Here is a 14,175-nt window from a genome sequence, read left to right as displayed (position 1 = left end):
GAATATTTCTACGAGACTCGCCAAAGGCCGCCTGCACACGGGCGGATTTTTGCTGCAAAATCTGACGCGGGGATCCGCAGCAAATACCGTCCATAGCATGCTAGGGGAAGTCAATTCTTTCTGTGCACACGAGCAAAAAATCAATTGCGTTTTCCACTCGCGCAGGACAAATCACAGCATGCTCTATTTTTGTGCAGATTCTGCGCAGACAACTTCTATTGGTGTCAATGGAAGCCGTCCAACCCATGGCCCATCCGTAATTAACATTGCAGACAGGTTGTGGATTCCGTGTCATAACATAGCAACCACACGTGAAAAAAAAAAAAAGTGTCCATACGCGCCAGTGATGTGCTGGATGCATGCGCAGTGCAATTTAGAAGAAAAAAAAATCTGCTGATCCGCGGCACGCCCACGGTGTGGCTGTGGCCGTAGATCGGACGGCCTCCATTGACTCCAATGGAAGCCGTTAGCGCAGGATCTGCAGAAAAATGGAACATGCTGCGAAAAAAAAAAAAACACATCTGCATGCTTTAAATTATTTTGCAGATGCTAATGCATCCCTATGGACATCTTGATTTGCGGATCTCTCACGTGGGTTCCACAAATCAAATCCGCCCGTGGATATCGAGCCTTAAACAGCAGCTCAAGCATAACAAAGTCATGTACAAATTTCATTGCAGAGTTTTTGGTGTGGATTTTCTTGCAGGTTTACTTCCTTAATCTCAACATATGAACTCGGCCTTAAAGGGCTTGTCCATGTTTTTTTTTTCTCCCAATAGGCTGAACATGTTAATAAATAAATAAAAGTTCCTATACTCTCACATCGCAGGTCCCTTCCCCTCCAGCGCCGCACATCCCTTCACGCTTTTAAATCAGTTTCTAGGCTGTAGAGGCAGTTTGTGAACGGGACATCCCAGAATGCTGCAGCCAATGAAGACCTCAGCGGTCTGATACTTGTAAAGTAACATCTCATCAGCTGATCTTGCCGAGGGAAGCCACTTCTGGCCAGACATTACAGTGCTACTCCAGGGGGAATGTACACATGGTCATTCATGTGGGTCCGCCTCCTTAAATAACGGTCCCTTAACAATTAGCAGATCACAGCTGCTGGGATCCCTAGTGATCAACTCTACCCCCTATATAAATGCAGAATTCTCTAACAGGGTATCTGAACAACCCTTTTAAAACATACTTCTCCTGATAGGTTGTTAAAGTGATATCTAATTTACTACTACCCTCAAGTTTTCGATCTCGCCATTCTCTAGCATGAAATACATCATGTCAGTATAAAAATGTGTCTCTGTATCTTGGGCTGGGTTCACACCAGCGCTATCACTTTCCATTGTCCTAACTGCCAAACAGTGGAAAAATGGAAATGTTGAATCCAGCCTATGTTGGACTTGAATGGTGGTGCCAGACAGACTTCATTGGTTATAATGGGGTCTGTCTGGCTTCAGGCATGCCCTCCACTTTTTTACCAGGCAAAATGGCACAGCATGTAGAGATCTTTCTCTGGGTTGGCAATTTAAAAAACAAATAACTGAAAAAATTATCAGTTTTAATATGGGCTTTGATCAATGTTGAGGACTGGCAATCATTATTCTCTGGCTAGTGAGGGTGCAGTAGAAAAAGATGGATAAGCTCTGCTATAGTGGGCTTGGACATTTAATATTCATGCAACATCTGTACGGTTGTATGGTTTTGTTCGCGTGCAGCTAGAAGATTTAAAGCAAGACAAAATCAAAGCTCTATCTGCAATGCAGCCTGAGATATATAGGCAACAAAGTTGTATCTCATACGTCCTTGGCTACTGAAGTACCTCTCTGTAAAGACTTAGGAAATTCATCCTGAGTGCGGAAAGGGTTAAAATTGTCTGGTTTGTCACTAAGATGCTTCTTCCTCCACCTAAATTAGTGACTTGTCCATTGCCTTCACCAAGCTCTAGTGATGTTAGTCTTGTGAGAGTTATCCCATGGTGCAGTTTTTGACCATGACCTGGGATTAGACCCTCAGGAATAAAACCACCACGTATGGCTACAAAATCACTCTACCTGTTCTATGAGTTGCTATATTAATTGTGAAGATATGTTTGCATTACTTACAATTTGTGTCTTTATTTTATAGGCCTGTCTACATCTTGGTCTCAACAGACAAGGTCTCAACATGGCAGAATCTCAAGGCAGGAAGATCAGAAGCCCTCTGAGGTACTGTACGGACGGGTTTGTAGCAGGTCTATGACTGTTAAATTAATGTGTTGCTGCGCACCTGGCTTAAAGGGGTTGTCCCGCGGCAGCAAGTGGGTCTATACACTTCTGTATCGCCATATTAATGCACTTTGTAATGTACATTGTGCATTAATTATGAGCCATACAGAAGTTATAAGAAGTTTTTCACTTACCTGCTCCGTTGCTGGCGTCCTCGTTCCCATGGAGCCGACTAATTTTCGCCATCTAATGGCCAAATTAGCCGCGCTTGCGCAGTCCGGGTCGTCTTCTGTTCTCAATGGGGCTCCGTGTAGCTCCGCCCCGTCACGTGCCGATTCCAGCCAATCAGGAGGCTGGAATCGGCAATGGACCGCACAGAAGCCCTGCGGTCCACGGAGGGAGAAGATGCCGGCGGCCATCTTCAGCCGGTAAGTAAGAAGTCACCGGAGCGCGGGGATTAAGGTAAGCGCTGTGCGGATTTTTCTTTAGGTCCCTGCATCGGGGTTGTCTCTCGCCGAACGGGGGGGGGGGGGGGGTGTTGAAAAAACAAAAAAACGTTTCGGCGCGGGACAACCCCTTTAAATCATCTATGCAACTTCCGCCAACAATCACCACACCTATTCATGCAGGGGGGAAGCGGGAAGGCCTCTTTCACACCTCTGCTTATTTTTTCTATTACTTGGCTACCTCATAGGAGCCACTGCAATTGGCACATGCCAGACTCATTGACTATAATGGGTTCCGTACAGCTTCCATCCTTTGATCCAGCATTTTCCTAGATGATGTAGTGCAGCAGACTGCTACTTAATCTGGGATTTTATGCTGGATCTGTGCGGGAGGCCCTGAACGGAGCCTTCGGTGCAGATGTAAACATGCCCTAAACCTATTATTGCAGTCCATGGCCCTCCTCCAGGTCTGAGACAGTGTACTAGTTAGAACAGTTGGCTTGTGATCACTGTAACGCAGCGCTGCACTGAGCGATGGCCTCTTAGTGCTATTTCTGGCTGGATCTTGGACTTTTTGAACTCGTTGAACCTGATCGTCTACTAAAAATAACCCAGACTGGAATCCTCATCCACCCTGACCGGGTTTTGCTTTAATAGTTTTACAACATAACATTACTTGTGTATCAAAGCATAAATCCAAAATTCATTTATCAAATCGGAGATTGTGCTGCACTGTAATAGATAGCGATCGCTAAATATTATTCTAGTCAGTGGTAGGAATGTCTTATTGCACCCCAGAACATAAGTGGTTAATATATGAACATATAGAAGTTTTATATAACGTATGTAAGTGTAGGATTGACCTGCCCTCTATGTAATGTATCACATACTCCTTTAGGGCTCATGTCCACGGGTGTGTTTTCACCTCGTATTAATGGAGTCAATGAAAGTTGGTGGACTTTCGTTGATCCATGCAGATGTGCGTGTGGACAGACTGCTTGTCGATACGCACAAAAAATAGATCCCACCATGCTCTATTTATTCGTGTACCACGCAGCATGAGCCCCGATACACTTGTATAGGCAGTGGATGCAACACTGTCCATAGGCAAAGTCACACTGCGCAGTGCACTCAAAGCCATACATGGTCTCTGCCGGCAGACCCGCTATTTACTAGTATCGGTAGAACGCTGCAGGGAGACCTGCAGCGTTCTACCAATACGGTCATAGACAAGAGGCCTTAGGGCCCCCTGTCCACGGCCGTTGCAGAATATCGCCAGGGATATTCCACCGCGGGGAGGAGAGGGGGCCGCTCTCAGTTCTCTGCAGTGAGCCTATGTAAAAGATAGGCGCACTGCGGAGAATCGTGGCATGCTGCGATTTAGATCCTGCGGGCGGAGAATCGCTATGATTCCCTGCTCGTGGACGTGGCGGCTGCACTTTCCATAGCAACGCCGGATTATGCGGGTAACGCAATGAACAAACACGCGTGGACAGGCAGCCTAAAGGGGTTTTCCAGGCAGATACTATGTATCGATGATCTATTCTCATAATTGGTTGTCCATAGTAGATCGGCTGGTTGAACCCCAACTGATTGGATGCCTGCTGTCAGTGCCACCTCACACGTTGCGGGAAACACTGCTGTTGCGCCGCGGAATATCCTTGGAAATGTTTACTATTAAACTGAATTGAATTAAGGCTGTCCACAGGCGGGGCGGATTTCCGCCACAGGAGATCATTTAAAGTCACTGCGATTTTTCCGCGATGAACCTATCATTGTGATAGGTTCATCGCGGCATGCTGCAATTTTTAGACGCAAGCGGAAAATTGCTGTGGATTTCCTACTTGTGTACATCGGGCTGCGCTTTCCACAGTTCTCTTATGGAAAGCGTTACCCGCGTGCGGATTATCGCCGCGGATCACGCTGTAAACTATCGGCCATGGACGGCAAGCCTTAAGTAAATCCTGCTCACATGTAGAGGAAACATACGTAGCACCCTAAATGCCATTCAGAATCCATAATCAGCTAATGATATATCTACATGGGCCTTATCTATAGCTATACACTAAAGAGAACCGAGTGATATCGGGCGTTGGATTTCTCTTTCTGTGGTTTATTTCTGACTTTGTTAATATTGACGATGTGATTAATTGTCATTTACCTTTTTGTACTTTTTTCTCATTTAATTTCACAAGCCTTTCTGCGGCGTCTAGCAATACGGCTGACTAGATGAGCCCTATTTAATCCCTCGCAGGTATTATTTAGCCCAGTGGGATAGGCTTTTTGCAGTGAACGTCCACCCCGGTGATCATCTTCTCCTGCCAGCATTGTAATGGAATGCATTAAAATGTTAATCTCTCCATGCTGTCACGCAGGTGTTCCGAACAGACCTGATCACAGCCATGAAACTGCACGACTCCTACCAGCTGAACCCCGAGGACTATTATGTGCTGGCTGATCCGTGGCGGCAGGATTGGGAGAAGGGGGTGCAAGTGCCTGTGAACCCAGAGTTTATCCCAGACCCTGTTGCCAGGTGAGAAAAAAAAAAAAGGGCCTTGTTTAGTAACACCAGGCACAGCGGCAGATTATACACGCAGGAAATAGCCGTCCGCCGCCGTCGCTTATTGTGCACGGTGAAGCAGAAGCACATAAATCCCGTTGCTCATTGATCCTCTATAAATGCAGTAATTGCAAGGCCCTGTAGTCTCTGGTCATTTGTGTAGAACAAGTGTAATGGAAGGGACTGACTATTGGATAAAATAGCTTCAGCTTTAATCCAGCAGACCTAGAATTATATGATTAATGTATACACGGAAGGGGAAGTGACTAGTTAAATATTTTATTAGGAAATTTTTAAGTGTGTTCGTACGGGGGTTGTGTGGGAGAATGCTTTACTGGAAACGGCAGCTTGTAAAGTATAGGCAGAAGAGCCGGCATTGTAGACTTCTAGTAATGAAGCTTGAAAATAGTAGCTTTTGGCCGCCTGCACACGGGCGGAAATCCCGCGGCGGTATTTCCCGCGGGATTTCCGCCACTGAAAGTTTGCATAGGAGTGCATTACAATACGCACTCCTATGCAGACGGCCGCGGTTTGGCCGCGCGAAATATCGCGCGGCAAACATACCGCGGCATGTCCTATTTTTGTGCGGGGCTCGCACTTACCCGGCCTCCGGCTACGGTCTGCGCATGCGCCGGCTGTGCGGCAGCCGGCACATGAAAGAGCCGGGGCCGCCAGGCGCAGGTGAGTACGCGCTCGTCCCTGCAGGCTCTCGGGTCGGGTCCCGCGGCGAGAATTCTCACCGCCGGATCCGACCCGCTCGTCTGCAGGCGGCCTTTCTTGGATTTTTGCACAAGATGCACAACTTCATACAATGTCTCAAAAGGTTTTAGCAACGGTTAGCAAGATGCTACATGATGAGTCCTTCCCTTACTCTATTATTGCTGAAATAATACTGACAATTGTAGTACCCACAAAGTAAGCCGACCGACTCTGGACCCCCCTACCTGCTCCCTGAGTCGGCTTACCTTATTTCTCACTCGTGTCATTAGGGGACACAGCAAAAATCGTGGGATATAGCTTCTGCCACTAGGAGGCGAAACTAAGCACAGAAAGTGTTAGCTCCACCCGCTGGCCTCACTCAGCGCGAGCCCTATACTTTTGTATAGGCAGCGTATGCAACGCCGTCCGTAGGCAATATATTGCATTGCGAGTCCTACGTAAACCCCACTTGGGAATTAAAAAAAAAAAGACAGTCACCCTGGGCATGACCACGTGCGTAAGATATTCGGTCATGCGCAGTACACTTGCTGCCATATGCGGTCTCTGCCGGCTCATACAGACCGTGGGACTTCTGCAGTGTTTTACGGATACGGTCGTGTAAATGAGCCCTAAGGGGCACGAGTGAATTTTTCACTATAGATGCTACGTGTGAAGCCAGCCTTTAATACTTGTCTGTGGTACATCCAACTCCCATACATTGTATTAAAGGGGCTGTCTGCGATTATGTTTAAATTGACCAAAAAGCAGTTAAAGGGGATATTTGGTGGTACATTCTTTATAGTTGACTATTGCATGCCCTTGCCGCTGCAGTCCTCCAGTCTTCACTCACTTCCGGGACTAGTTCAGACTGGCATGTGACCACTCTGACCAATCACTGGATGGTATACTCAGCAATAGGTGAGTATACCTTGCTTTATTATTTTCTAAGCATGAAAAAATATATACCCACCGGACAACCCCTTTAAAGGGGTTGTCTCGTGAAATCAAGTGGGGTTATACACTTCTGTATGGCCATATTAATGCACTTTGTAATGTACATTGTGCATTAATTATGAGCCATACAGAAGTTATTCACTTACCTGCTCCGTTGCTAGCGTCCCCGTCGCCATGGATCCGTCTAAATTCACTGTCTTCTGGCGTTTTTAGACGCGCTTGCGCAGTCCGGTCTTCTCCCTGGTGAATGGGGCCACTCGTGCCGGAGAGCTGGTCCTCGTAGCTCCGCCCCGTCACGTGTGCCGATTCCAGCCAATCAGGAGGCTGGAATCGGCAATGGACCGCACAGAGCCCACGGTGCACCATGGGAGAAGACCCGCGGTGCATCGTGGGTGAAGATCCCGGCGGCCATCTTGGTAAAGGAAGAAAGATGTCGCCGCAGCGCGGGGATTCGGGTAAGTAATAAACTTTTTTTTTAAATTTTTTTTTAACCCATCCCTTGGGTTTGTCTCGCGCCGAACGGGGGGCCTATTGAATAAAAAAAAAACTGTTTCGGCGTGAGACAACCCCTTTAAGTGTATAAAAGAGGAGGAAAAAATATTACTCACCTTTTCAATGTTTTGGGAGGTCTTATAGCAGTCAAATGCTGTTCATCGTTCATATGAATCCTACAGCCAATGCCACATCGGCACTGAGGCCAGTGATTGGCTACGGCGGTCACATGAACAGCACATGATTACTGCAGGAGTTTCCAGGATGGGAGCAATAGGGCATTGAAATCCAACATACCTGATCCTCTTTTTCTAATCTCCTGTTCTCGCAGAGGGGGTCTGGCATTGTCTTATTCCCCTGCACATAGTGAGCATATAAACATCCAAGTCTAGCATCCATTTGTATGGTGAGACAGGAAGAGGAACCATCTGCTGAAGGCTATCTAAAGTGTATGGCCACCTTTAAAATTGAGTGTAAGGCTAAATTCCCACGGGCATGAATCGTGCGCTAGTTTTCGGGTGTTGCGAGACGCTCGGATATGAACTCCATCCTTTTGAATGGACTTATTTATCTTTTTCCGGTCTGGGCCGCCTCCTTGTGATCCCAGCTTCCGCGTGGATTGGCATTTGCGGTGTGTTTTTCAGATGATTAGAAGCCTGCGTCCTCCGGCCGTGCGTCCCCAGGAGCGGCTCCTCCTCACTAACCCCCGGGGCTTCTATTTACCGGCTCTTATTAGCCCTACTACAAGTTGTGTCGGAGCCTGTTAACGAGGCCGGTGCGCCGCTCTCTGCAGTACTAATCCCATTGTGTGGCGTGTCATGAAATGTTATGATTGGGTGAGCTCATCATGTAATTATTTTTAGTCGGTCGTCTTATTGAATGAAGCATGCGTTTTGTTCGGGCTTGCCACCAACACGGTTATAGTCATCTTGGGCAAATTAGCCCCCAGTTGATCGTTCCCAGCTGCGCCTGAAAGGTGGAAATTGACGTCTAATTTCTAGTCTAGGTTCAGCGTTGGATGCACTTCGAGGGACGACAAACTGTGAAGTGATGACTTGTAACAGCGGTTTGCAGGCAAGCGTGGGAAGGCAAATCAGTGTGCTTGCCTGTGTATTATTTCACATTCAGATTTGTTTAGAGGGCTCCTGCGGAGATGCGGCAGCTGTTTACCTGCACTGAATTACTTAGGATTTGCCTTCCTTCCTCTCTGTGACAGAAGACAAGATGCAGTTTTGACTTTCCTTCCAGATTAGGTTAGTTGGTCGGATGGCCGCAGGTAACTCGGGTGAGCCTTGATATCCGGCTGGTTAATACTATACCTACTCCTCTGCGTTCCTGCCAGCGCTGTCTTATGGTTAGCACTCTTATACGGGACTGATGGCACCAATTGTTTACTACGGCACTTTGCAGCGATCTTGCTTCCACTTTGGTCCGCAGCTCCCTGCGTCTGACAGCGGAGTGTAGCATACCTTATCATGGATGAGGTGCGCTAAACGCCGACGATAGAACAGACTCCGCTTGAAAATCACGGTGCTGGAAAGCGCCACAATCAGTGGGCTGTCTGAGAGGCTCCATTGAAACCAATAGGAGCATTATACCACAATTAGCGCGGCATTGAAACCGCTGCGCTAATCGTGGTAAAAAGCGGCCGTGCGAGGGAGACCTATAACTGTTCGACAGAAGAGGACAATTAAAGTATTTCTATTTGCCGGTGTTTTTTTAATTTTTTTTTTTATTTAGGGGAAAAACTTTAAAGGCTAATCTCACCTACAAACACCAAGCTTTACCGGTCGGACGTACCGCTAAGGCCACTCTCGCACGACTGTATGTAAAAACACTGTGTGTTACTGCGTGCAGAGCTGCATTTTTTTGTGTGCGTTTGTTTGCCTGTGTAGTTTTGCGCAGTAAAAACACAGACAAGCAATCTGATGATGTGGAAACTTTTTTTTTTTTCTCTCCCTCCCGGTGTGATAGCAACCTGCATTAACAATACAATATTACGCATGCAGCTGCAGATTTACTGTGATTTGTACATACTCCATTCATTTCAATGGGAGATTTGGGCGTTAAATAAGCGATAAAATACCAAAAAGTGCAGGAGGCCCCGTTGAAATACATGGAATTTAGTGCTGCGTATTTCATGTGCGTAATACATAGCAAAAAAACGTTCATATGAGACTGGCCTTGACTCTATTCACATTATCGCCTTTTGGACAGCCGTTGGCCCCCGACTGTATGCGACCTGCAGGATAGTAAAGCTCGCAGTCAAAGGGAACCGGCATGAAGGAGCTAAACTCTCAAATGCTGTAGCCGTATACGGGTAGAAGTGTCCCCACGTTTCACTTGTTGATGCTGCAGCCTCTGATTGGCAGTTGATGGTCACCTAACCTCCAGTGTTAATAAAGACCGGAGGAATCTTGGGGCTGCAGTGCTGGATTGCTGGGGCTGCGGAGGGCAAGTTCTTTTTCGTTTTATTGTATTAAGTCATTTGGGTGTAAGTGTTTTTTTTTTTTTTTTTTTGGTTTTTTTTAAGTGAATTTCTTACCGGACGGCCCTTTAAAAATCGATAGATCTAACAAATCTATATGTGAAGTGATAAATAGGTTTTAGCTGTGCTCGGCGGACCCATGGTGGCACTAGTAACCTTATTAGTTGGTTTTACAATGGAAATGGTCAGGAAAGCTCAATGATGTAATGATGTCGGCGCTAAATCATTTCTCTATTTCTGTTTATTGTTGTAGGGCCATCGCTGAGAAAGACAAGGTGGTCACATACTCGAGACCTCGGAAATACGTCCATTCATCAGGGTCAGATCCTCCGGAGTTGGGATATGTTGATATCCATACCCTGGCAGATGGCGTGTGTCGCTATGACCTCAATGAGATGGATGTCACTTGGCTGGAGATGATTAATGAAGAATTCAAAGACATGGGTAAATACTTCTAAGGTCTCCTCTGACCTGCTGTGATCTAGGCAGACTACATGCTTTCATCTACAGCGTTGGCAAAGGCCTGAATTTACATTTCCCCATCATTGCCTGGATCCATCATCTGGTGTCTCTTCTTTCAATACAAAAAAATGAAATAAAGTAGAAATTACCTAATGCAACTCCACTTTAACCCTTTCACTACCAGTTTTCTGGGTTTTGTTTGTTTTTTTTAAACATTTTGAACCTCTGGTAGTCGGACACTTTTCCCACTTTAGGCAGATACAAATAAAACCTAAATTACAACAGTAAAACAATTGTCCTAACGGCACTCAGAGCTTTGGCGCAAAATTACCGGAAGAGTGTATAAAGAGTATTGATGAAGAATATTGATATTAGTGGCTAAAAGCATAAAATTACAAGTGCTATACCTTTTTCAGACAACTTTGCATCAAATAGTTATTATAAGCAATAATTGCATGAACATTCAAATTTGCAACTGAAATGTGTACTCAGTCAGACCCTTTATGCAAACAAGCTGTATTCTGCAAAAAAATAAAGGCCCATTTACACGCAAAACCAATCTTTCATAGGATTGAAAGATTGACAGTTCTAGGGATAATTTTGCATAAAGCACTAATGGACACTAATGCCCATTAGTACTTTATTAGCTTCATTTGCATGTAAATAAGCCTCCAGGAGCTGCTTGTAGAACACAGCAGGTGGTCTGAGCTCTGCAATCAGCTTCTTTGTTCTCGCATGGGCTGTCATCTGAATACAATGTAATCAGCTGCTCCAGTGCAGAACACAGCGTGCAGTCTGTGATATCTACCCTCCGGCTAAACGATGGATTTTAAGTTTTTACCTCGTATGCCATCATTTGAACGAATTTTGAGCGATAATTGTTGTGTGTAAATGGGGCTTAAGATGTCAGGAGTTCATACATTCCCCAGTCTATGTCCATAGGTGTGTGTGTTAAAGAAATGCCAATACTACAGGATGGTGACAAATGTAATATCTTAAAGAGGTTGTCTGTTTGTAAAATATTGATGGTCTACCCTCAGCACAGGTCATTAATAGCAGATCAGTGGGTGTCTGTCATCTGGGACCCCAACAAATCAGCTGTTCCTTGGCCACTGCACTGGTGCACTGAGCTGCTTCCTGCAAGAAACAGACAGCAGCATTCCTGCAGCAGTGATCAGGCTTGATACTTCTTATTCACTGCAGTACCAAGCCTGACCACTGCAGTGAGAATAGAGCTGTCTGCTTCCTGCAGAAATGTACTGGGCCAGAAACCAGCTGATAACTTAAGGTACCAGGTGACTGATTACCCCCAATTCTATTAACAACGTATCATGAGGATGGACCATTAAGAATTTTATAATTTAATATTCAATAAGTTTTTATTGAAAGAAACCAGCATAATAAACATGCAAACATATCAAGTATGATTTTATCAAAGATAATGATTAAAGTTCAAACACAACAGGCAATTCTCAGAGCTTAGGTTTGTATATCTTTGCCAATTCCTTATAAGAAAAAAAAAGAACATTCTCAGATCTCAATAAACATGAGGGGAGGAAAGAATAGGTAAGTGGGAGGGGGAGGGGGAGGGGGGGGAGATGAAAGGGGAGAAGGGGGAAGCATACTGTTCTCATCCACCAGTGATTGTTCTGTCAATTTCAACTTCGTGCTCAGACGGGTTAGTTCAGACGACTTCCTCTCTTCCGTCTACTTCTGGGTCAGATCGCATGACCTACGAGCATCGTTCTCATTTGGTTGGTCTTTCATGTGTTCAGATTTAACGTGGTTTGTTGTGGGTGAAAGTATTTTATCCATGGATCCCATGTCTCTATAAATCTGGAGATATTGTTTTCTCTTATGGCATAAATTTTCTCCATGCCCATGTGATCTGACATCATTTGGGTGATATCGGATAGGGAAGGTATAAATTGGGACCTCCAATTTCTCACAATCAAGAGTTTGTATGAAAGTAGGCTGTGGAAGATAAGTTTCCTCATCTCATGGGGTATGTAATCCATGTCCAGTAAAAATAGAACTCTGTCTGGAGTCGGGGAGATTTCAATCTTCGTAATTGTTTTTATAAGACGTAATAGTTCCTTCCAAACTCCATTGATTTTTGGACAGCTCCAAAATATGTGTAGTAGGGTGCCTCTCTGTCCACACTGTCTCCAGCAAAGTTCTGATGAGCCCGGGAAAAAATCTGCTAAGCGGACTGGAGAGCGGTACCAGCGGGTGGTCATTTTGTAGTGAACCTCTATCAGCAAAGCACAGAGGGAAGCCCTATTCGCCCATCTAAATGAGCTATTCCACTGTTCGACTGTATATGTTCTCCCCATTTCTCTTTCCCAGTTTAAGATGTTTGCCCTTTTTTTCTGGTGCAGTTGGCTCTTGGATTCACCGCAAAAGAGTTCATAGATGGTTCTTAGGGGGACCTTATGGGAAGAGGTGCTGAACAAAAAATTTGTTAAGACTTTTGGCATACAGGTCTTTCCTTGTGCTAGGGCCGGCCATCTGCTTTGGATTTGGGAGTAAAGGAGGAAGTCTCCACCTTGTAATCCATATTCTTCCTGGAGCTGTTGAAAGGGTTTTATTTTTTCCCCGTCTGCGAGGTCCAGGATCAATTTGATGCCCCTCAGTCTCCAAGGTTTAGTGTTGATGTTGTCTTGTATAAGATCCATACAACTTATCGGGAGGGGTACTTGTACTCTGGGTTGAAAGTCCTTCGTAATTTGTATAAGGTGCTTCCACACCAACAGTGTGTTTGTTATTATTGGGTTTTTGATTAAGTTGGTTTTCCAGTTTAAACTTGTAATCAGTAGTGCGTCTTTAAGTGTTCCGCCTCCCAGACTATTCTGTTCTATAGAAAGCCAGCTGATCCCTGGTTGGGATGTTCCCCACGGTCTCGACTGTTGGATTACAATTGCCTCGTAATAAGCGGCAATATTGGGAACTCCCAAGCCACCTTTTCTTTTGGGGGTGAACAGTATGGTGGCGGCAACTCTCGGTTTTTTGTTATCCCATATAAAAGACATCAGCTGTTTTTGAAGTTCTTTCAGTAGTTTAGGGTTACATTTCAGTGGGATATTTCTGAATAGATACAGAATTTTGGGGAGTATCATCATTTTATAAATGACTATTTTCCCCATCCAGGATAGTTCTGACTTGCTAAAGTTGGTCAGGTCGTGACGAATTGTTTGGATGAGTTGAGATATATTAATATCCATAGATTTTTTTATGGGAAGGTTAATTGTTGTCCCGAGATATTGAATGCCTTTAGGGTCCCACTCGAAAGGAAACTCCTCTTTTATAATTTTCTGAAGGTTTGAATGTAAGTTGATTGGGAGAATTTTTGATTTGGTTGGGTTAACTTTATAATATGAGAGGGTACCGAATGTCTTTAGAAGGCTATATGCTTCCCTGAGAGAACTTAGTGGGGAGGACAAGAACAAAACAATGTCGTCGGCGAGCAACCCTATTTTTTGTTCTCTAGCTGCCAGGGGTATTCCCCTTATCTTCTCATTCATTCTGAGTGCTTCAGCCAGCGGTTCTATAGTTAGTATGAATAATGTAGGTGAGAGGGGGCAACCCTGCCTAGTGCCGTTAGATATCATAAATGGGTCTGATAATACTCCATTTGTTAGGACTCTTGCTGACGGGTTTTTATAAAGCGCTTGGATAGCAGCTAGGATGTTTCCGCTGAGTCCAAATTTCTCTAGGGCTGAGAAGGTGTAGCCCCAGTGCAGTCTGTCGAATGCCTTCTCCGCATCCAAAGTTAGGAGCAGAGAAGGCATCCGGGACCTCTCCAATTCCCCAACTATGTCGACCAGGCGGCGGGTCGCGTCCGACGTTTGCCTGCCTTTAACAAACCCC

The 14,175-nt window shown here is 45.3% G+C and overlaps 1 protein-coding gene across 2 annotated transcripts in view; it reads left to right on the top strand.

The window, feature by feature from the left end:
- The window catches only part of JADE1 (jade family PHD finger 1), a 66,932-nt gene that overhangs the window by 32,704 nt on the left and 20,053 nt on the right, over nucleotides 1-14,175 (top strand). For both annotated transcript variants that reach the window (XM_066573752.1, XM_066573753.1), the window contains exons 3-5: nucleotides 2,125-2,204; nucleotides 5,026-5,183; nucleotides 10,097-10,287. In XM_066573752.1, the coding sequence (XP_066429849.1) occupies nucleotides 2,125-2,204; nucleotides 5,026-5,183; nucleotides 10,097-10,287 (429 nt within the window). The remainder of the gene's footprint in view (nucleotides 1-2,124; nucleotides 2,205-5,025; nucleotides 5,184-10,096; nucleotides 10,288-14,175) is intronic.

Source organism: Eleutherodactylus coqui, chromosome 7 (genome assembly GCF_035609145.1).
Source record: "Eleutherodactylus coqui strain aEleCoq1 chromosome 7, aEleCoq1.hap1, whole genome shotgun sequence".
NCBI lineage: Eukaryota > Metazoa > Chordata > Amphibia > Anura > Eleutherodactylidae > Eleutherodactylus > Eleutherodactylus coqui.
The sequence above is the reverse complement of the archived record's forward strand: the minus strand, read 5'-3'. Positions and strand labels throughout refer to the sequence as shown.